The sequence below is a fragment of the Rhinatrema bivittatum genome, chromosome 5, assembly GCF_901001135.1.
Source record: "Rhinatrema bivittatum chromosome 5, aRhiBiv1.1, whole genome shotgun sequence".
NCBI lineage: Eukaryota > Metazoa > Chordata > Amphibia > Gymnophiona > Rhinatrematidae > Rhinatrema > Rhinatrema bivittatum.
Window position 1 is genome coordinate 233,064,473 of NC_042619.1, and position 20,959 is coordinate 233,085,431.

The following is a 20,959-nucleotide window of genomic DNA, read 5'->3' on the forward strand; positions in this document are numbered from 1 at the left end:
TTTTTTGAAGTGAAAAGTTAAGTGTTTCCATGAGGTAATTAGTTAAAAAATCCTCACAGAGCTCCAACCGCTATGCTGACTGCAGAGCGGAAAAAAGAAGACTGAGGGAGACACCTGTGGCTCACAGGGATAATTGCAGGCTGGGCATGCTCAGTGCACCCAGTGTGCCAGTGTCAGTCAAAGCTTGTTGAAACTTTGACAGAAAAGTTTTCCGTACAGGGCTCCATCCTCGATGTCACCCATTTGTGAGGACTACCATCCTGCTTGTCCTGTGAGAAAGATCTGAGGGGAGACCCTCAGAGCCATTGGAGGATGACTCCATGGTGTTATCCCATCCAGGGATCATAGGGGCCCTCATCTTCATTAAAGCCAATATCGAATGGGGCCCTAGGTGCTCAGCCTTTGTCCAGAGGTGCAGGCACCAGCTAAGGTGGACAGGGAGATGCAGGCCTTGGCGTCTCAGCTGGCCTAGGTGGAGCTTCCTCCTTTGAGGAATCGGCAGTGACCATTGTATCGGCAAGGGGAGGCTGCTGTGCCCCAACAGGCCTGGGAACTGACAGCAGCTGGGTTGGTAACATACCGATGAGCACATGGAGCTTCAACAGCGGCTCTAAGATGGACGATGCTGGCTCTGGTGCTGCTGGTGACATGGGACCAATGCTCCACATTGCCCGCTTGACCGTCAGTTGAACTCTCTGCTCAAGCTCCTCCTCAAACATTGTCAACACCAACTGGAATGAAGGAGGGGTGGCCAGATCCTCTTCGGAACTAAGAGGAGGATTGGTGACTGGCATCAGGATGAGTTGAGACTGTCGCAGACCCCCAGCACAGATGGAGGACTGGTGCTCTTCACCACAGGATCACTTCTTTGGCTTCCCTCAATGCTCGGGATGGTTTTTCTCGGCATCCTAGGCCTGGAGGAGACTGACAGTGGCCGGTCTCTGGTGCCCCTAGCAGCCGACGGTACCGACACTGCTGCGGGTCAGTGGTCCTTTGATGCCACTGATTTCGATGACTTGGTCTTCTCCGGCTTAAAGAGTTCTTCTATGTTATTGAGCCAAAGACAATGTCCCTTCGGGGTCATCTAGGTGCATTTGAAGCAACCCTGGAAGTCAAGCGATGCCCCCAGGCAGAGGACACATTCATCTTGAGGGTCCATGATGGACATGGCCCTCAGCCACCAAGGGCATCGCTTGAAACCAGACATGACCATGACAGTATGAAATAAATGGGAAGCAAGATCAAAATTGATGGCGGCAGGCACCGAGGCACTGCTGCTGCAGGAATCAACCGCGAAAGGAAACTTATTGATAGATGGTGAAAACCCTGACTAGGAACCCTACAGGGAGGACTGAGAAGGACCCTGCGTTGAATGCAGACAAAAAATATCGCAAAAAAGTGAAAAATGGAAAACTTTTCCAAAACAGGCCCGTGTCGGGGCTCCATCTGACGATGCCACCCATATGTGTGGACTACCATCTTGCTTGTCCTCTGAGAATTATCATCCAACTATAATTTAGTCGGATTTAAAAAACAAACAAAAAAAACAAGAGACAGCATTCAGGGAGAATTCCAGGACCTGGCTAACATAACCAAATTTTGGATATATCAGACTAAGTTAGCTGAATAACTTTAGATATGCTTCAAAAGATATTCTGTTAAGTTTCCATCCTTTAAAAACAAAAGGAGACAAAAAAACACCAACCTTGGGCCTCCTGGCCCAATTCCCACCCCCCTACCACATAAGTCTCCTCCCTGCCCCTCTACCCCCATCCCTGGCAAAGAACCCCCTAACCCCCGGAAATTTAAAAATAAATCAGTTATAGGGCCTGGCCCAGCCCTTCCCCCTTGCTAAATATACCACTAAATATTGGCTATTTAGACCCAATAAACAATCCCCTCACACTGCCACTTTGCCTCCGTAGTCCTCCAGTGCCTGAATCGGGTCCACCTTTTATATCCCGTAATCTCAGTTCAATGCAATCCCGGGTGCTTCCAGCAATATTTCTTGAGCAACCGGCCTACTAAGTATAAGCCCCATCGGGATCATGCTTATATCAAAATTGCTATAGAACACTTTAAATCTGAACGGATTGTATGACTTAATTGTGATGTTATGCTTTGTTGGTATGGCTTAGCTCTTGTAGGACTTTAAGGTTTCGGTTTTAATCTTTTTGTATTGCATTGTATATTTATAACTTTTCAAAATGGGATCACAAAACAAATGTCATCAGATAATGCTAAAGCTTCTTTGCCACTGGCTGGCCCCTTAAGATGCATTGATCAATCAGAAAAAAAAAATGTATATTCAAAAGATGTCTTTATACTTTTGTGCCAACTATTTTCAGGAACTGCAATGGCTGGATTGCATTTAATTCTGATGAACTGGTTATCCTTTATTAACCTTTATTTTTCTTATCATACTTCAATGTATTTTTAATCTAATGAGACTAAAGGAAAGTCTCTTAAACAGAATCATTTTTGTCATAGAACTACAATTTTGTCAGCTCTAATCACCCCCTTCCACCCCCAAAACTAATGTATCAACAAAAAACTTCACTGAGCTGAGAAAGAAAAGGAAAGGAACTGGCAATTACGGCAACAGATAGACAGCAGCTAGTTACTGCGAAGTGTTCCAAGTTCTAGAACTCTAAGGGGTAAATTTTAAGACCTGTGCGCAGGCATCCATGTGCACGCGCTACCTGGCGTGCACACATGGATGCCTGATTTTATAACATGTGCGCACGTGTTATAAAATTGGGGGTTGGCGTGCACAAGGGGGTGCGCACATTAGTGCAACTTGTGCGTACCGATGCCCATGGCCTTCCCCCGTTCCCTCCCTTCCCAACCCCCTTCACTAACCTCCCTTCCCCTAACCTCCCCGCCCCCTAGCCCTAACCTAGATTCCCCCCCCCCCCCCCCCGACCTTTGTCTAACCTTTTGCGCCTGCCTCAGGGCAGGTGCAGGTTGCGCACGCTGGCAGCCTGCCGGCACGCGATCCCCCGGCACAGAGGAATGGCCGCTGTGCTGGGAGCCTCTGACCCCGCCCCTTTTCCGAAGACCCAGGACTTACTCGCATCCCAGGGCTCTACGTGTGTGGCTGGGCCTTTTTAAAATAGGCCCGGCGTGTGTAGGCTTTTGAAAATCCGGGCCTAAGCCTCGTAAGCATGACCCATCAGCAAGCGTACATGTAAAATGCATTATGAGGAACTAGCACTCCAGAAACAAAATCAAACTAAGGGCATGATTTACAGAATGGGAAAAGTCTTCAGGTTTTAAAATTGAAAAAAAAAAAATTCCACACTCCTTTTGATATAATTATCTCTGTAATTATTAAGAATATTAAACAATTAAAATAAAGTTCTGAATTATCTCTCTCTCATAAAATTAAACAATTTGATTCTTATGCATATTATATAACAAACCCTTTTTCCATCTTTGGTCTTCTTTAAATTCCAAGTGCCATCGGGCAACTTCTCAAAGAACTTTCTTGCTTTTGGTGCTTGGTCAAGAATATGAGCAGTTGGTATACCAAGAACTTCCACAATTTTGCTCATCTGATCCACCTATCGAAACATTCACAGACAAATGAGAACAAATATCTTGTTTTTAGTGTTTATATGCACTCCTTTTTTATTCCTAGTTCTAACACACAGATTTACCATGTATGACAAATTCTATTTGTAAGTATGAAAGAGGATAAAACATTAACTTTATACAAGGTACGAATGTCAAATTACAGTAACCTATATGCAAGGCTCCTCATTTTCAATTTATGTAAGAATTTTTCAGTGACTACTACTACTACTGCTGCTGCTACTACAAAAAAAACAAACAAACAAACCAGGAGAAAATCAATGCAAAAAAAGCAGCACCATTCAGCTTCTCCTACTGTGCCAGTGAGAGAGAGAAGTATCAGGGAAGTTGGACATGAAGTAAGTTTATCATACTGGGTGGGGTAGGGGGGATCCTGGCTGGACACTGGGGATGGGGTAAGCGGAGATCTGGGCTCATCATTAATTCTGCAAAACTAAAACAAAATTCTACATTTTGAGTTTTACAAAATTCAGGTGAAAATCAGAAAAGAAAAAAAATAGTTGTAAAGCCAAAACTTTCTTTTGGTAAAGATTGTTTTAAACTAACAATAAAGGACCCAATTTATGAAAAGCGTGGCAGTTCATCTTACCACTGTTTTGTAAGTGGTTTTAACTTTTAATATGAAAGAAAGTGAACTCAAAGTTGATACACAGCTACATAGTTTGCTAGGCTGAAAGAAAACCACAGGTTCATCAATTCCAACCTTCTACTGCCTAACATTCTCTCTTCATTGAAATCTAGGTGAAGGAGAAAAAAAAACAATGTGCATCTGTAGTCAATTCTGCAGCAATGAAAAAAATCATACCTCACCCTCAAAATGGGAATCAGCTCAGATTGACCAGATTTGCGCTTTTCCCTAGCATTTTACTATATCATACCCACTAATATAATTTTCTTATAAAAAGATGTCCAATTTTCTTTAGAACAGATTTAGTGTTCTAGCCATAACTACTCCTGCTACCCATGTCTAGTCATAACTACACCTGCTACCCCAAGTTTCTTGTCCTATATATTTCTCTTATTAAACTGTAAGCTCTAATGAGCAGGGACTGTTTTTTTGTATGTTTGTACAGTGCTGTGTATGTTGTGTAATGCTATAGAAATGTTTAGTAGTAGTAGTAGTAGCAGCAGCAAAATGTTCCAAAAGTCACTATTTTAAGTATAAATCCCTTCCTTTGAAAGGATACAGTTTCATGATTTTTGGGATCTTATTAGAGAGACAAAATTGTGAGAGCAATTTTTCTGGCTTGTATGAAATATTACTTAATACGGACACTGGCTTTCTCAACCTTTCAACTATATTTGTCTCCACCAAATTTGTCAGCCTCCTCCTGCTCCTTTCCCCTTTACTGAGCTATAATGGCAAACACAAGCAACCTAAGATGTAACTCTGTTCTATTTAAATCCAGTGTAACCGTGCTGTTTCCTCAATGACCTGAAGATGAGAGTACAACTCTCAGAAACTTGTCACAGCTGTATCAAGTTGTTCCAATAAAAATTATTTGATATCCTTTTTCCCTAAAAATAATTTATTTTCCCCCTGCAGTTTTCTTACCTCAATAGATTCATAGCACTTTATATGTATTAGATCATTTTCACAGTGTTGGTTCTCACTGCAGATGATAATTATGGAAATTAACTCGCCCAGCAATTGCTCTCTAAGTTGAAGTTGCATTTACTGCATTTGTTCGGAGAGCGGAGCAAAAAAAAAAAATTGCATGAAGAATTTTTTTCACTCAGTGTACAATCAAGCTATGTAATCTGTTAACAGAGGATATAGTCAAAGCAACTAACATGGTGGGGTTCAAAAGAAGACTGGACAAATTCTGGAAGGAAAAATCCATAAACAGTTATTGGCCAGGTACACTCAGGAAAGCCAGTGCTTACCCATGGGAGTGAGATATAAGAAACAGATTAACTATTGGGGATCTGCTGGGTACTTATGACCTGGACTGGTCACTGTTGGAGACAAGATACTGGACCCTATGAATCTTGGTCTGACCCAGCATGGCATTTATGTTCTTAGAGCTTTGATCTTAACACTTACAGATTGGTTAGTCAAAAAGAAAGTACTCTCTAATCAGAAGTAGCTGTGGACTTAGTTTACACACTGGAAAAATGTAAAAAGAGTAAAACTAGGTGGCTATGTAATAGCTTCATGATAAGAGCTAAATTGAGAAAATGTTGAAAGAAAGGATGTGTAAACAGGAGAAAATCTTGCTTGTGTTAATGATAATGCAATCAATCCTAAATACAAATCAAAGGACTGTCTGCTAGACACATTCACACTGAAAATATTTTACATACTTCATTAGCTCCACTGAAGAGAGGTTCACCAGTATGCATTTCAACTAAAATGCATCCAAGGGACCACATGTCAATAGCAAGATCATAAGGCATGCCCAGTAGCACCTCTGGTGATCGATAAAAACGACTCTGGATATACTGATATATCTAAAATAAAATAAACAGAAACAGAGTACATCAACATGTATATGAAAGCTGTTTATCTAGATAATTACCTAATACAAATGTAGCTTAGATTTTGTTTTCCTATTACCACACCACAAAGTTAATATACCACTTTTGATCCAAATAAAAGGACAATATTCAGATTCCCTGTGGTGTTTGCCCATGAATTTTCCCTTTGAAAATTCCTTCCCCAAGGTGGCCCTCCCTGCTGGGGAATTGCTAGGACAGTCCTGACCTCACTCCTTTTCTCCACACTAGGGGATGGAGGAGGGAACAATTTTCAAAGGGGCTTCCTCCATAAAGTGTTTATTGATGAAGAATCCCAAAGGGTTTTGACTGCTGAGTGAGAATTGACAGTCTTCCTGTCAGTGCACAGTGCTAAAGAGGAAGAGTTTGCACATTCCCCCATGGCCACTCACCATCTCTACCCTCAGCTTCTTCTCCTTTCTCTCTTTCTGCATACTCTCATGCCACTTCATGTCCTGTTCCCTGAGCCCTGTACTATTATTTCTCCCACAACCTTTCACATCCCATCTTCCCAGAGTAGCAGGACCCTGTCCTTTCGACAGCTCTCCATGCTCTGCCATATAAGATGCTGCAATTTGCAATTACTGCTTTTGAAACTCATATCTCACAATTCTTAAGTGGTATTGCTTGAAGTATAAATATTAAAATAAGTAATTACAAGTTGCAGCACCATATACTGGCACAGCCAAGAGAGGTGTCAGGAATGGCAAAATAGGCTCCTGCTGCTGTAAGCCAGTGGTTCTTAATCAGAGGTACAAAGAAGCTGTCAAGATGTACATCATACCACTACTGCAGCACATGAAAGAGCCTAAACTGCAGGAGCCAATTACCTGCCATTGCCACAGAAAAAGCTAGCCTCACTGCTCTCAGTGATCTAACACTGATCTGCACTCCCTCCCACCTCTCTGATTACCTGTGGTATTTCCAAGTCTTGCAGCACCTGTGAACAGGCAAAACTGGTACAATTAACATCAGAGAAGGAGAAGCAACCAGTTGCTGTAATAAAGCAGAGGTAGCAGATACCGCAGGGGACCATACAAGCACTGTGCTGCTTGATCCACAATTGCTATGTTTCCTGTCTTCCTATTGCCTGAATTTCCCAATTAGAAATGAAACCTGAAAGCTGGTAGGAGAAAGAGGAGGCAGGCTCAAGGACCAAAGGTGCAACACGTTCACTGCTCCTGTGGTGCTTGTTACCTATCCTGAATCCCACAGGGGCGTGCTGCCTATTCCCAAGCTTGTGGTGGTTGCTTTCCTTCTGTTCACCAGTTGCCATGGAAGAAAGAGCAAGACTGAGAAGAGAGAGCAAAATTGGGAAGACAGAAAGATGGGAAGAGCTAAGAAGGGGGCTGGAAGTTGAGAAGAAAACCAGTAGTGACAGGGTGTCTGACAAGTGGAGAAAGAACAAGAGCAAGATGGAGAAAGACAGAATGGATGTCTTGAGTTGTAGGGGAAGGTGGAAGCTAGCAAGAGATTAAGGGAGTGGGGGGAGGGGAGTCAGAGCAAAATGAAGAGCCTTATTAAACTATTAGATTTTTTTTTTGAAGGTGTGAATAAATATGTAGATAAAGATGATTTGATTGACATAATGTATTTGGACTTTCAGAAAACATATGACAAAGTCCCCCATGAGAGCCTGCCTCCTATCCATTGACCTTAATTTATTGAGAAAAGTCCTATTATGGACTGGTAATTGGATGAAAGACAGGAAACAGAAGGTTCAACATGATGAACAGTTTTCCAAATGGAGAAAGGTTGTTAGTGAATTACCACAGTGATGGTGCTATTTAACATATTAATAAATGATCCAGAAACGGGAACAAGTAAGGATTAAATTTGCAAGATAACACAAAATTATTCAAAGTTGTTAAGGCAGCGGATTGTGAGGTGCTGCAGCGGGACCTTGTGAGTCTAGGAGACTGGACACCTGAATGACAAATGAAATTTAATATGGAAATGTACAAAGTGATGCACATAGGGAAAAATAATCCCAACTACCGGTACCCGATGCTGGGTTTTATATTGGGAGTCACCACCCAGAAAAAGGACCTTGGAGTCCTTATGGACAATACGTTGAAATCCTTGGCTCAGTGTGCAGCAGCAGTCAGAAAAGCAAATAGAAAGCAGAGTTGCTTACCTGTAACAGGTGTTCTCACAGGACAGCAGGATGTTAGTCCTCACATATGGGTGACATCATCAGGATGGAGCCCTCACGGAACACTTTTGTCAAAGTTTCTAGAACTTTGACTTGGCACACTGAGCATGCCCAGCATGCTACCAACCCTGCATCCAGCAGGGGTCCCCCTTCAGTCTCGTTTATAGTAAAAGTACGAGCGAAAAATAAAATAAATCGAAAGCGAACCCAACTCTGCGGGGTGGCGAGCGGGTTTCATGAGGACTACATCCTGCTGGTCCTGTGAGAACACCTGTTACAGGTAAGCAACTCTGCTTTTCTCACAGGACCAGCAGGATGGTAGTCCTCACATATGGATGAATAGCGAGCTGAGGATGCCCGAGTAAATGTACCAAAAGCACCCAAAGATGTGCAACCGGCACAACAACAGGGGTGGGTTTGGTTAGGCGGGCATCCTGAAATTCCAGTGGGCCGCTGGAAGGAAGTTGGGTTATTAAACTGAGAATAGATAGCGTAGAACAGACTGGCCAAAAATGGAATTTTGCTTGCCAGCCTTGACCAGGCAATAATGAGCTGCAAATGTATTGCGAGAACTCCATGTAGCAGTTCTGCAGATGTCAGTAAGAGGCACTGAACGGAGTGCGCTACTGATGTTGCCATGGCCCTTATAGAGTGTGCTTTCAAGCGTTCCTGCAATAGAAGGCCTGCTTGTTAGTAGCAGAAAGAAATACAGTCCACAAGCCAGGAGGATAAAGTCTGTTTGCCCACCGGAATCCCCAGTTTAGTTTTACTGAAGGAGACAAACAGCTAGTGGACCTTTCTATGGGCTGCAGTGCGCTCCAAATAAAATGCTAGGGCACGTTTGCAGACCAAGGAATGCAGCGCTTGCTCACCTGGATGTGAATGGGGTTTTGGAAAGAAAGTAGGTAGTATAATGGATTTGGTAAAAATTTAGGATGAGTGCAAAGCACCACTTGATCATGGAGAAATTTTGTGCAAGGTGGGTATGTCACTAGCGCCTGTAGCTCACTCTGTGAGCTGACATTATAGCTAGGAGAAAAAGCATTTTCCAAGTGAGATAACGCAGCTCACAGGAGTGTAGAGGCTCAAACGGAGGTTTCATGAGCCCTGCTAACACTACATTGAGGTCCCAGGCAGGGGCTGGAGGACGCAATGAGGGCTTTATATGTAGTAAGCCCCTCTATATCGACACTACTAAGGGTTGGTTGATATAGAGATCTCTCCTATGTCTTTATGGTACGCGGCTACGGCACTGACATGCACTCTGATGGAGGAGGTTTGTAGACCAGACTCTGACAGATACCAGAAGTAGTCTACGAACTTCTCTGTGGGGCAAGTAAAGGGGTCTATTTCCTTTGTTATGCACCATGAGGTAAACCTTTTCCATTTCGAATGATAAGATTTCCTAGTAGAAGGCTTTCGTGAAGCTACAAGGACTTGGGATACAGTGTCTGAGAGGTTGAGAGGCTGAAGAATTAGCCTTTCAACATCCATGCGGTCAGCGACAGGGCCTGGAGGTTCGGATGACGCAGCTGACCATTGCTCTGAGTTATCACATTTAAGACTAAATCGGAGAAAATTCTTTTTCACTCAATGCACAATTAAGCTCTGGAATTTGTTGCCAGAGGATGTGGTTAGTACAGTTAGTGTAGCTGGTTTCAAAAAAGGTTTGGATAAGTTCTTGGAGGAGAAGTCCATTAACTGCTATTAATCAAGTTTACTTAGGGAATAGCCACTGCTATTAATTGCATCAGTAGCATAGAAACATAGAAACATAGAAATGACGGCAGAAGAAGACCAAACGGCCCATCCAGTCTGCCCAGCAAGCTACGCAGTTTATCCATTTTTTTTTTTTTATCTTCCTCCCCACCCCTTTTTTTCTCCCCCTCCCCCGTCACTATTGGCTTCCAGCACCCTCCGGCCCCAATTCCCTTCCACCCCTCCACCAATGCAGAGAGCAGTGCCGTATCCGCATCCCAATGAACATCCAGTTCAATCAGGGGTAGCAACTGCCACAATAAACGGCCACACCCCTGCCCCATACTCTTACCCACCTCTGTTTTGCTTGTTTGTTTTTTGTTTTTTTGTTTTGGTTTTTTTGTTTTTTGTTTTTTTGGAGATGGCAGCCCTCCAACCTTCCGCTCCGTGAAGGTGGAACACAAACCACTGGCATCCCGCTCCGTGAATGCCTCTGTGGCTACTGCCGCTCCGTGCAGTATTTTGCTGCCTGAAGGTGGAACAACTACTTGCCACTGGCAAGAATCTTCTTGGTGTTTGAGTAATTGCCCGGTTCTTGTGGCCTGGTTTGGCCTCTGTTGGAAACAGGATGCTGGGCTTGATGGACCCTTGGTCTGACCCAACATGGCAATTTCTTATGTTTTTATCTGCTCCCAGGCGAAGGTAAGGATGGACTGCGAGGTCACGAAGGATGGGAAACCAGTAAGGGGATATGAGAAAGCAGAGCTGCTTACCTGTATCAGGTGATCTCACAGGACAGCAGGATGTTAGTCCTCACATATGGGTGACATCATCAGGATGGAGCCCAATCACGGAACACTTTTGTCAAAGTTTTTAAAACTTTGACTGGCACCTACTGGGCATACCCAGCATGGCACTAACCCTGCATCCAGCAGGGGTCCCCCTTCAGTCTCATTTATAGCAAAACGTACATGCAAAAAATAAAATAGATCGTAAGCAAACCCAACTTCGCAGGATGGCGGGTGGGTTTCGTGAGGACTAACATCCTGCTGTCCTGTGAGAACACCTGCTACAGGTAAGCAATTTTGCTTTCTCACAGGACAAGCAGGATGGTAGTCCTCACATATGGGTGAGTAGCGAGTTGAGGATGCCCGAGCAATGCACCAAATGCACCCAAAGACGTGCAACAGACACAACAACAGGGGTGACATTGAGTAGGAGGGCATCCTGAAAAGCATGAACGGGTCGCTGGTAGGATGTTGGGTAGTTAAGCTGAGAATAAGTTGCATAGAACAGACTGGCCAAAAACAGAATCTTGCCAGCCAGCCTTATCTAAGCAATAATGGGCTGCGAAGGTATGGAGAGAGCTCCAGGTCGCAGCCTTACAAATATCAACAAGTGGCACCGACCGAAGGTGTGCCATACAGGTTGCCACGGCCCTAACAGTGTGCTTTCACATGGTCTTGTAGCGGAATGCCTACTTGCTGGTAGCAAAAGGAGATAGCAAATGTTGCTTACCTGTAACAGGTGTTCTCACAGGACAGCAGGATGTTAGTCCTCACATATGGGTGACATCACAGGATGGAGCCCAATCACGGAACACTTTTGTCAAAGTTTCCAGAACTTTGACTGGCCCCTACTGGGCATGCCCAGCATGGCACTAACCCTGTAGGCCAGCAGAGGTCCCCCCTTCAGTCTTATTTGAAAGCTACAGGCAGTGCCGAAAAATAAAACAAAACGTTACGAACCCAACACCGCGGGGCGGCGGGCGGGTTTCGTGAGGACTAACATCCTGCTGTCCTGTGAGAACACCTGTTACAGGTAAGCAACATTTGCTTTCTCACAGGACAAGCAGGATGGTAGTCCTCACATATGGGTGAGTACCGAGCTGAGGATGTCCGAGCATGCACCAAAAGTACCCAACGGCGTGCAACAGGCACAACAACTGGGGTGGAATTTGGTAGAGGGCATCCTGAACCCCACCAGGTAGGTGGAAGGGTGTTGGTACGTCACGTTGGAAACAGGTTACGCAGGACAGACTGGCCGAAGATAGAATCTTGTCTTCCGGTTTTGTCCAAGCAATAGTGAGCTGTGAAGGTATGGAGAGAACTCCAGGTGGCAGCCCTGCAAATGTCAGGAAGTGGCACCCATCGTAGGTGTGCTACTGAAGTTGCCATGGCCCTCACAGAGTGTGCTTTAACACGCTCTTGAAAAATAATGCCTGCTTGCTGATAGCAAAAAGATATGCAGTCCGCCAACCAGGAGGAGAGAGTCTGCTTACCCACAGGTTGCCCTAATTTGTTGGGATGGAAAGAGACGAATAACTGAGTGCTCTTCCTGTGGGCAACTGTACGGTCTAGGTAGAACGCTAGAGCCCGTTTACAGTAAAGGGTATGCAGAGCCTGTTCCCCTGGGTTGGAGTGGGGCCTGGGAAAGAAGATAGGTAGTATGATGGATTGATTAATGTGAAACTCCGAAACTACCTTAGGCAAAAACTTAGGGTGAGTGCTGAGTACCGCCCGGTCCTGCAGGAGTTTAGTGTAAGGCGGATAGGTAACTAGGGCCTATAACTCACTAACCCTGCGAGCTGAAGTGATAGCCAAAAGGAAAATCACTTTCCATGTGAGATATTTTAGGTCACAGGAGTGAAGAGGTTCGAATGGTGGTTTCATGAGCCGTCCGAGAACCAGATTAAGGTCCCAAGAAGGGGCCGGAGAACGTAAAGGTGGCTTGATATGGAGCAAGCCTTTCAGAAAACTTGTTACGAGGGGTTGCACCGATATAAGGACATCCCCGACACCTTTATGGAAGGCAGCTACCGCACTGACATGCATTTTGATGGAAGAGGTCTTTAGACCTGATTCCGATAAATGCCAGAGATAGTTCAAAAACCTTGGGATTGGACAGGAAAAGGGATCAAGGGATTGCGAAGAACATCATGATGTATACCTTTTCCATTTATAGGAATAAGATTTTCTTGTGGAAGGCTTCCGTGAAGCAATCAGGACACGAGAAACTGAATCTGAAAGGTTAAGTGGTTGAAGGATTAACCTTTCAACATCCATGCCGTCAGAGATAAGGCCTGAAGATTGGGATGGTGTAGACATCCGTCATTCTGAGGGATCAAAAGCGGGTCCGTTCCCAAGGGAATGTGCCTGCGGATGGAGAGATCCTGGAGTATGGGAAACCACACTTGGCGTGGCCAGTGAGGTGCTATCAGGATCATGGTTCCCTTGTCCTGACGGAGCTTCACGAGCGTCTTCGAGAGAAGAGGAAGTGGAGGGAATGCTTAAAGCAGACCAGTTGCCCATGAGAGGGAGAATGCATCTCTGGGCCAAGAGTGTTTGCTGCGAATGAGGGAGCAGTAATTGTCCACTTTGTGGTTCTGAGGGGACGCAAAGAGGTCTGTCTGGGGATAACCCCACTGCTGGAAGAGGAAGGTCGCTACAGAGGGGTTGAGAGACCACTCGTGCGGTTGGAAGACACGACTCAGCTTGTATGCCAAGACATTGTGCACTCCCAGTAAGTAGGTGGCCCTGAGGTACATCGAGTGGGAGAGTGCTTCCACCCAAATCTGTGCAGCTTCCTGACACAGAAAGAAGGAGCCTGTGCCTCCCGGCTTGTTGATGTACCACATGGCCACCTGGTTGTCCGTCTGAATCAGGATGATGTGATTTGAAAGGCAATCCTGAAAAGGTCTGAGAGCATATCGCATTGCTCGAAGCTCCAGGAAATTTAGCTGGTGTTTGGCTTCCTCTGGAGACCAAGATCCTTGTGTCTGTAGATCGTTCATATGGGCTCCCTACCCGATGTTGGAAGCATCGGTTGTGAGAATGAGTTGAGGATCTGGTAGTTGAAAGGGCAGTTCCTGGAGGAGATTGTTCTGATCTTTTCACCAGGTGAGAGACAGACGGAGTGAGTCGGTGATGTGGACAATGGTCGACAGAGGCTGAGTAGCTTGAATCTATTGTGACCTTAGAGTCCAATGATGAGCCTCATGGCCAGGCGGGCCATTGGTGTGACATGGACTGAGGACGCCATGTGTCCGAGAAGGACGAGGAATTGCCGAGCTGTTGCTGTATGTTGAGACTGCAACTGGTGAGCGAGAGACACGAGGGTTAGCGCTCGTTGTTGAGGTAGAAAGGCTTTTGCCTGCAAGGTGTCCAAGTCTGCCCCAATGAACGACAAGGTTTGAGATGGGACTAAATAGGATTTCTCGTAATTGACGAGAAATCCTAGAGAAATTAGAGTGTGTAGGGTCAAATCCAGGGACGACCGAGCGGCTTGTTGGGTTGGGGCCCTGATTAACCAGTCGCCTAGATAGGGGTAGACATGAACACCTTCTTTCCTGAGGAAAGCTGCGACAACTACGAAACATTTAGTAAAGACTCGTGGTGCCAATGCTAGGCCGAATGGAAGCACTCTGTATTGATAGTGCTTTGGGCCTACTAAAAACCTGAGGTACTTGCAACGAGCTGGAGATATCGCAATGTGGGTGTATGCGTCCTGGAGGTCCAGAGAGCAGTGCCAGTCTCCTCTTTGCAGAAGAGGTAGAAGAGAGCCCAAGGTTACCATGTTGAACTTTTCCCGCTGGAGGTACTTGTTGAGGGCATGTAGGTCCAGAATTAGACGAAGCCCCCCGGATTTTTTGGGGATCAAAAAGTACCGGGAATAGAACCCTAGGCCTTGCTGCGACAGTGGGAAGGTTTCTATTGCTTTTAACTGGAGAAGAAGGGAAACCTCCTGCTCCAGAAGGAGAGAGTGGTCGGGGACTCTCCACGCTTGGTGAGTCCGGTGGGCATCCAAATGGCAGATGAAATTTAATGTTGATAAGTGCAAGGTGATGCATATAGGGAAAAATAACCCATGCTATAATTACACAATGTTGGGTTCCATATTAGGTGCTACAACCAAGGAAAGAGATCTAGGTATCATAGTGGATAACACATTGAAATCGTCGGTTCAGTGTGCTGCGGCAGTCAAAGCAGCAAACAGAATGTTGGGAATTATTAGAAAGGGAATGGTGAAGTCATAATGCCTCTGTATCGCTTCATGGTGAGACCGCACCTTGAATACTGTGTACAATTCTGGTCGCTGCATCTCAAAAAAGATATAATTGTGATGGAGAAGGTACAGAGAAGGGCTACCAAAATGATAAGGGGAATGGAACAACTCCCCTATGAGGAAAGACTAAAGAGGTTAGGACTTTTCAGCTTGGAGAAGAGACGACTGAGGGGGGATATGATAGAAGTGTTTAAAATCATGAGAGGTCTAGAACGGGTAGATGTGAATCGGTTATTTACTCTTTCGGATAGTAGAAAGACTATGGGGCACTCCATGAAGTTAGCATGGGGCACATTTAAAACTAATCAGAGAAAGTTCTTTTTTACTCAACGCACAATTAAACTCTGGAATTTGTTGCCAGAGGATGTGGTTAGTGCAGTTAGTATAGCTATGTTTAAAAAAGGATTGGATAAGTTCTTGGAGGAGAAGTCCATTACCTGCTATTAAGTTCACCGAGAGAATAGCCACTGCCATTAGCAATGGTAACATGGAATAGATTTAGTTTTTGGGTACTTGCCAGGTTCTTGTGGCCTGGATTGGCCACTGTTGGAAGCAGGATGGTGGGCTTGATGGACCCTTGGTCTGACCCAGTATGGCATTTTCTTATGTTCTTATGTTCTAAGAAAGTTTAGGAGGTAATAATTTATTTATTTATTTATTTATTTATTTTTAGCTTTTATATACCGATCTTCTTGCATAGGATACAAATCAAACCGGTTTACAGTGAACAATAAACTTGCCTGTGAGCATTACATAGAACAAGAAACATCTAAGAAAACTTTGAGTAACATAGTATGAAAATTAAACAACAACTTAAACAATTTGAATTACATAGCAATAAAATTACAATTACATAGCAATAAAGTTACAACCATGAGCAATGATTGCTAGCACCCATTGGTCGGTTGTGATTGATTGCCACATGCCGTGAAAGTGGCACAATCGACCTCCCACTGGTATGGCTTGGCAGAGGAATCAGGCTGCTGGTTCTTCAAGAGAAAGTCAAAAACCTGAAGCAGGCCCCGGCTGGGGAGCTGCTTGCGACATTTGCTTCCGGGTCTGGCGAGGCTGAGGTTTTTGATAAGGTCTTGTAGTTCGGGACCTTGGTGTGGAGGATAGTACTTCCTTGGGCGGAAGAATGACTTCTTAGAGTCCTTCCTGAAGGGCTGTCTAGAGGGGAAGTCAGAAGGTATCGATGAGAGCTGTTTGAGGGTCTCATGATGGTCCTTTAATTCAGCCACTATTTGCTGAATCTGTTCACCGATCAGATTGTCTCCTACACAGGGCAGGTCAGAGAGTCTGTCTTGTACTTCTGGGCGAAGGTCAGAAGATTTGAGCCAGGCCCAGCGTCTTGCCGAAATGGCGGTTGCAGACACTCTAGTAGAGGTGTCGAAGATATCGTAAGCTGTTCTTATCTCATGCTTTCCTGCCTCAAACCCCTTGTTGACAAGGATTTGAAGCTGTTCTTGGAATTGTTCAGGCAGGGTTTCAGAGAAGTCCTGTATCTGCTTGAAAAGGACCCTGTTGTATTGGGTCATGTACAGCTGGTAAGAAGTAATTCTGGAGATGAGCATGGCCCCTTGGAACATTCGTCAACCAATATTGTCTAGGAACTTGTGTTCCTTAACAGGAGGGGTAGAGGAGTGAGGCTTCGTCCTTTTTGCTTTCTTTTGAGCCGATTCTACCACAACTGAGTGGTGGTCGAGCTGAGATTTTTGAAAGCCAGGGCCTGACTGCACTAAATAGGTAGTGTCCATCCGATGGAGCGCACTGTTAACCTGCCCTTGGACGTGCGTTTTCCCTTACCCCTTATTCAGTAAGGGGCGGAAAACGTGCGTCCAACCCGCGGCACCTAATAGCGCCCTCAACATGCAAATGCATGTTGAGGGCCCTATTAGGTATGCCCGCGTGATACAGAAAGTAAAATGTGCAGCCAAGCCGCACATTTTACTTTAAGAAATTAGCGCCTACCCAAAGGTAGGCGCTAGTTTCTGCCGGCACCGGGAAAGTGCACAGAAAAGCAGTAAAAACTGCTTTCCTGTGCACCCTCCGACTTAATATCATGGTGATAAGTTGGAGGTCCCGAAGAGTAAAAAAAGTAAACAGAAGCCGGCAAAATTGAGCGTCGGCTTTCAAACCCGCTGATAGCCGCCGCTCCGGGTCAAAAGGAGGCGCTAGGGACGCGCTAGTGTCCCTAGTGCCTCCTTTTGCCCGTTTCTACCACACCACCTAATTTAAATACAGAATCGCGCGCACAGGCAAGTGGCCTGTGAGCGCATCGAGAGAGCGGGCGTTTGTCCGCTCTACCGCGGACTTTACTGAATCGGCCCGAGTGTTAGTAAGTGACAAGCTGCTGTGGATCCGTGAGCCAGCACTAGTTTCGCAAGGGTTGCAAGAGTGTGGGGGCACGATCCTTTGGGAGAAAAGCTTTTGCCTGTATGGTATCTAAGTCTGCTCCAATGAAGGAGAGGATCTGTGACAGAACCAGATTGGATTTTGGGTGGTTTAATAGAAATCCCAGTAACAGTAGTAGCTGTAGGGTTAGACGGAGGGAGGTTAGGACCTCCTTCTCGGATGGATCCCTTAGAAACCAAACATCTAGGTAAGGGTAGACATGGATGCTTTATCGCCTTAGGTATGCCAGGAACTTTGTAAAAACCCAAGGTGCTGATGCTAGGCTGAATGGTAGCACTCGATACTGGAAGTGTCGGTGTCCGACTAGGAAATGGAGGTATATGCTATATGCGTCTTGTAGATCTAGAGAGCAAAGCCAATCTCCCTTTTGGAGAAGAGGGAGCAGGGAGCCCAAGATTAGCATTCTGAACTTTTCCTTTTGTAGATTTTAAGGCACGAAGATCTAAAATTGGCCTCCTGATTTTTTTGGTATTAGGAAATATCGAGAATAGAACCCTTTTCCCTGTTGTAGAGGGGGCACTGGTTCTATGGCATTGGATTTGAGGAGGGTTATTTCCTCCTCCAGGAGTGGTCGGAGATACCCCACCCCGGCCGAGGTGGGGAGACCAATGAGAAGTTGAGATGGTAACCTTGAAACACTACCGAGAGGACCCATTGATCCGTAGTGATTGTGTGCCAGATGGCAGCATCGAGGCCCTTCTTGAGTATAGAGTTGAGTTGCTCCTGGAATTCGTCTGGAAGGGACTCCGAGAAGTCTTGAAGAAATTTAAAAAGGTTTCTTGTGTATTGCGTCATGTAAAGCTGGTAAGCTACAATACGTGAAATTAACATGGATCCATGGAATAGCCTGCGTCCCAGGGCATCAAGAAACCTCTGTTCCTTCCCAGGAGGTGTAGAAGAATGTGGCCTAGATCGTCTTGCCTTCTTCTGAGCAGACTCTACCACCACAGAATGGTGAGACAGTTGGGTCTTTTGGAACCCAGGAGCTGCTTGGACCATGTAGGTGGCATCCGTCTTACGGTTTACTGGTGGCACCGTACCTGGATGTTCCCATGTCCATTGTTGAAGTTCAAGGAGGGCTTCGTGAACAGGTATAGACATCACCTCCTTGGGGGCATCCACAAATTGGAGGACTTACAGCATCTTGTGTCTGGAGTCTTCCTCTGTTTGTAGCTTAAAGGGAATGGTTTCTGACATTTCCTTTATAAAGCTAATGAAGGACAGATTGTTACGACTATGGCTGCTGTGCAGCCTCCTCACCACCAGAGGTCCCTCACGATTACTCTCTCCTGGCTGGCCCAGTCCGTCCTATCTATCTGTTCTATGTCCTGGACTTCTTTCTTAACCCCGCCTAGCCAATGCCTCAGTGCTTCGGCATCGAGTTCCTTTGGGCTCCCTGCTCTAGCCTCCCATTTCCCTCTGTGTGCCTTCGGGCCTTCTGTGTCCTGGCTCCTTGCCTTGCTGCCGTCGGGCTCTGTGTCCTGGCTTCTTGCCTTGCTGACTTCGGGCTCTGTGTCCTGGCTCCTTGTCTTGCTGCCTTCGGGCATTTGTGTTTTCTGTTCAGTGTAAGTCTTGTCTTGGTTCTGTCTAGTCCAGTCATTGTCTGTTCTGCTGTCTTGATTCCCTCAGTCCAGTTCACACATACCTACAAGTCAGTCTCACACTTACCTGCACGCTGTCCGAATTCCACCCATACATGCACCCAGTTCCAGTGTTCAGCCCACGCTTACTGGCACTCACATCCACACGTACCCCCATGCTTCTCCAGTCTTTTCCAAAGACTGGAGCAGCATGGGGGTACGCGTGGGGTACTTAACCCCACGCATCTTGTTCCAGAGACTAATTCCAGCCTGCATCCGGTTCCAGAGACTCCACTCCAGCCAGCACCTGACACCAGAGATCACTTCAAGCCTGCACCTGACACCAGAGACCAAGACAGCACCTGACTCCTTCAAACCAGCTCCCAGTGCTGGAGACTCCCTTCCAGCCAACACCCAGCTCTACAGACTCCATACAGCCAGCACTAGAGATTCCTCTCCAGCCATTATCAGAGACTTTGATGAGATTCCTGTCTCCCTATCCTAAGCACCCCTGCAGATGGTGTTCACCACACCGGGCTATCGCCCAATCGTAACACAGATCCTCTGGAGGTGAACGTCTTCTCTCATCAGGAGGAGAAGGCTCCGAAGGAATGTCATCAGTATTCTGGGTATCTGAGGTATCATCAGACCCGGGCTGGTATGGCTGATCTCCTTCATCGAGTGGGCCTCCAGATGGTAGAAAAAGGCCTATTCCAGCTGGATCTGGTCGTGGCATCGAGGGAATAGGAGGCGGCACCGAAGACTGGATGGGCACCGATGGAATCAGTGACCTCGATGGACGCTTCGGTGGAAGTACCCCCGATGGGCCTGGAACCGATCTGGCATTGATGATTCTTCATCTTCCGATGACAGGGGAATCGGAGTCGATGGAAATATCTGTGTCTTCGGGGGCACCAGTGAAAGTGCCCCGATAAGGGTGTTCAACCTGTTCAGTAATGGAGCCAGTACCGTGGGCATCGGATTGGTGACAGAGATTGGAGCCGGGGCCGGTGTCGATAGAAGCGCAGTGCTTGGATGACTGCCTCTTGAACCATCGGGTTCAATTCCTCGCGGAAAGCTGGTGTTTGGAATACCAGTTCTGGACTTGGAGGCTGTACAGGTGTCGCCGGAGGGTCCACCGGTGAAAGTGGCATCACGGCTCCCAGCACCACTGAAGGTGGGGAACGCCTCTGTGACACAGGCATGGAGGAGGTTGGGGGCTCCTCAGCGCGGGCCTTCTTCCTCAATGGCTCCGTCGATGCAGACGTCAAGGCCTGCCCTGGATTGGCAGACGAAGCCTTTTGATGCCGATGCTTTTCCCGGTGCTCGGCACGGTCCTTCTCCGGCGCAGAGTACGAAGAGGTGGACTTCTTCGGAAGAGATCCCGGCGGTCGAGAATAGCTGGTGGCTGGTCGATGCCGAGGAGTTGAAGGCGATGGCGTCGATGAGGATGAGGTTTTTAGATGGTGTTGGCTGTTTAGTTTTAAACAGAAACTCCATTTTTTCTAACCAGGCCTGGCGAACCTTAGGTGTCATTTGGGCGCACCTGATGCGGGTCCGTGATGAACATCGTCCTCGGACAGTCGAGGCACCATCAAAAACCCGTCGCCATTCTTACTAAGGAAAATTTTTAACCACGGTGCGGTCGGAGGCCGCAAAAACGAGGTAAAGCCTTACTTAACATTAGCGGGTATCAATATTCGAAAGTGGGACCCCGGATGGGGTGAAGTTTGACAATTTTTTAGAAAAAATTTCCATGAGGAAAATTCCGGTCAGGAATAGGTGTCAGAGCTCCTCAACCCGCGTGGCTACTGCTGCGTGGAAAAAAAAAGAGACTGAAGGGGGAACCCTGCTGGATGCAGGGTAGGTAGCATGCTGGGCATGCTCAGTGTGCCAAGTCAAAGTTCTAGAAACTTTGACAAAAGTGTTCCGTGATGACTCCATCCTGATG

The 20,959-nt window shown here is 46.2% G+C and overlaps 1 protein-coding gene across 4 annotated transcripts in view; it reads right to left on the reverse strand.

The window, feature by feature from the left end:
• DYRK1A (dual specificity tyrosine phosphorylation regulated kinase 1A) overlaps positions 1-20,959 on the reverse strand; it is a 696,908-nt gene that overhangs the window by 158,249 nt on the left and 517,700 nt on the right. For all 4 annotated transcript variants that reach the window (XM_029603453.1, XM_029603452.1, XM_029603455.1 and 1 more), the window contains 2 exons: positions 5,905-6,051; positions 3,426-3,566 (listed from right to left, as the gene is read on the reverse strand). In XM_029603453.1, the coding sequence (XP_029459313.1) occupies positions 3,426-3,566; positions 5,905-6,051 (288 nt within the window). The remainder of the gene's footprint in view (positions 1-3,425; positions 3,567-5,904; positions 6,052-20,959) is intronic.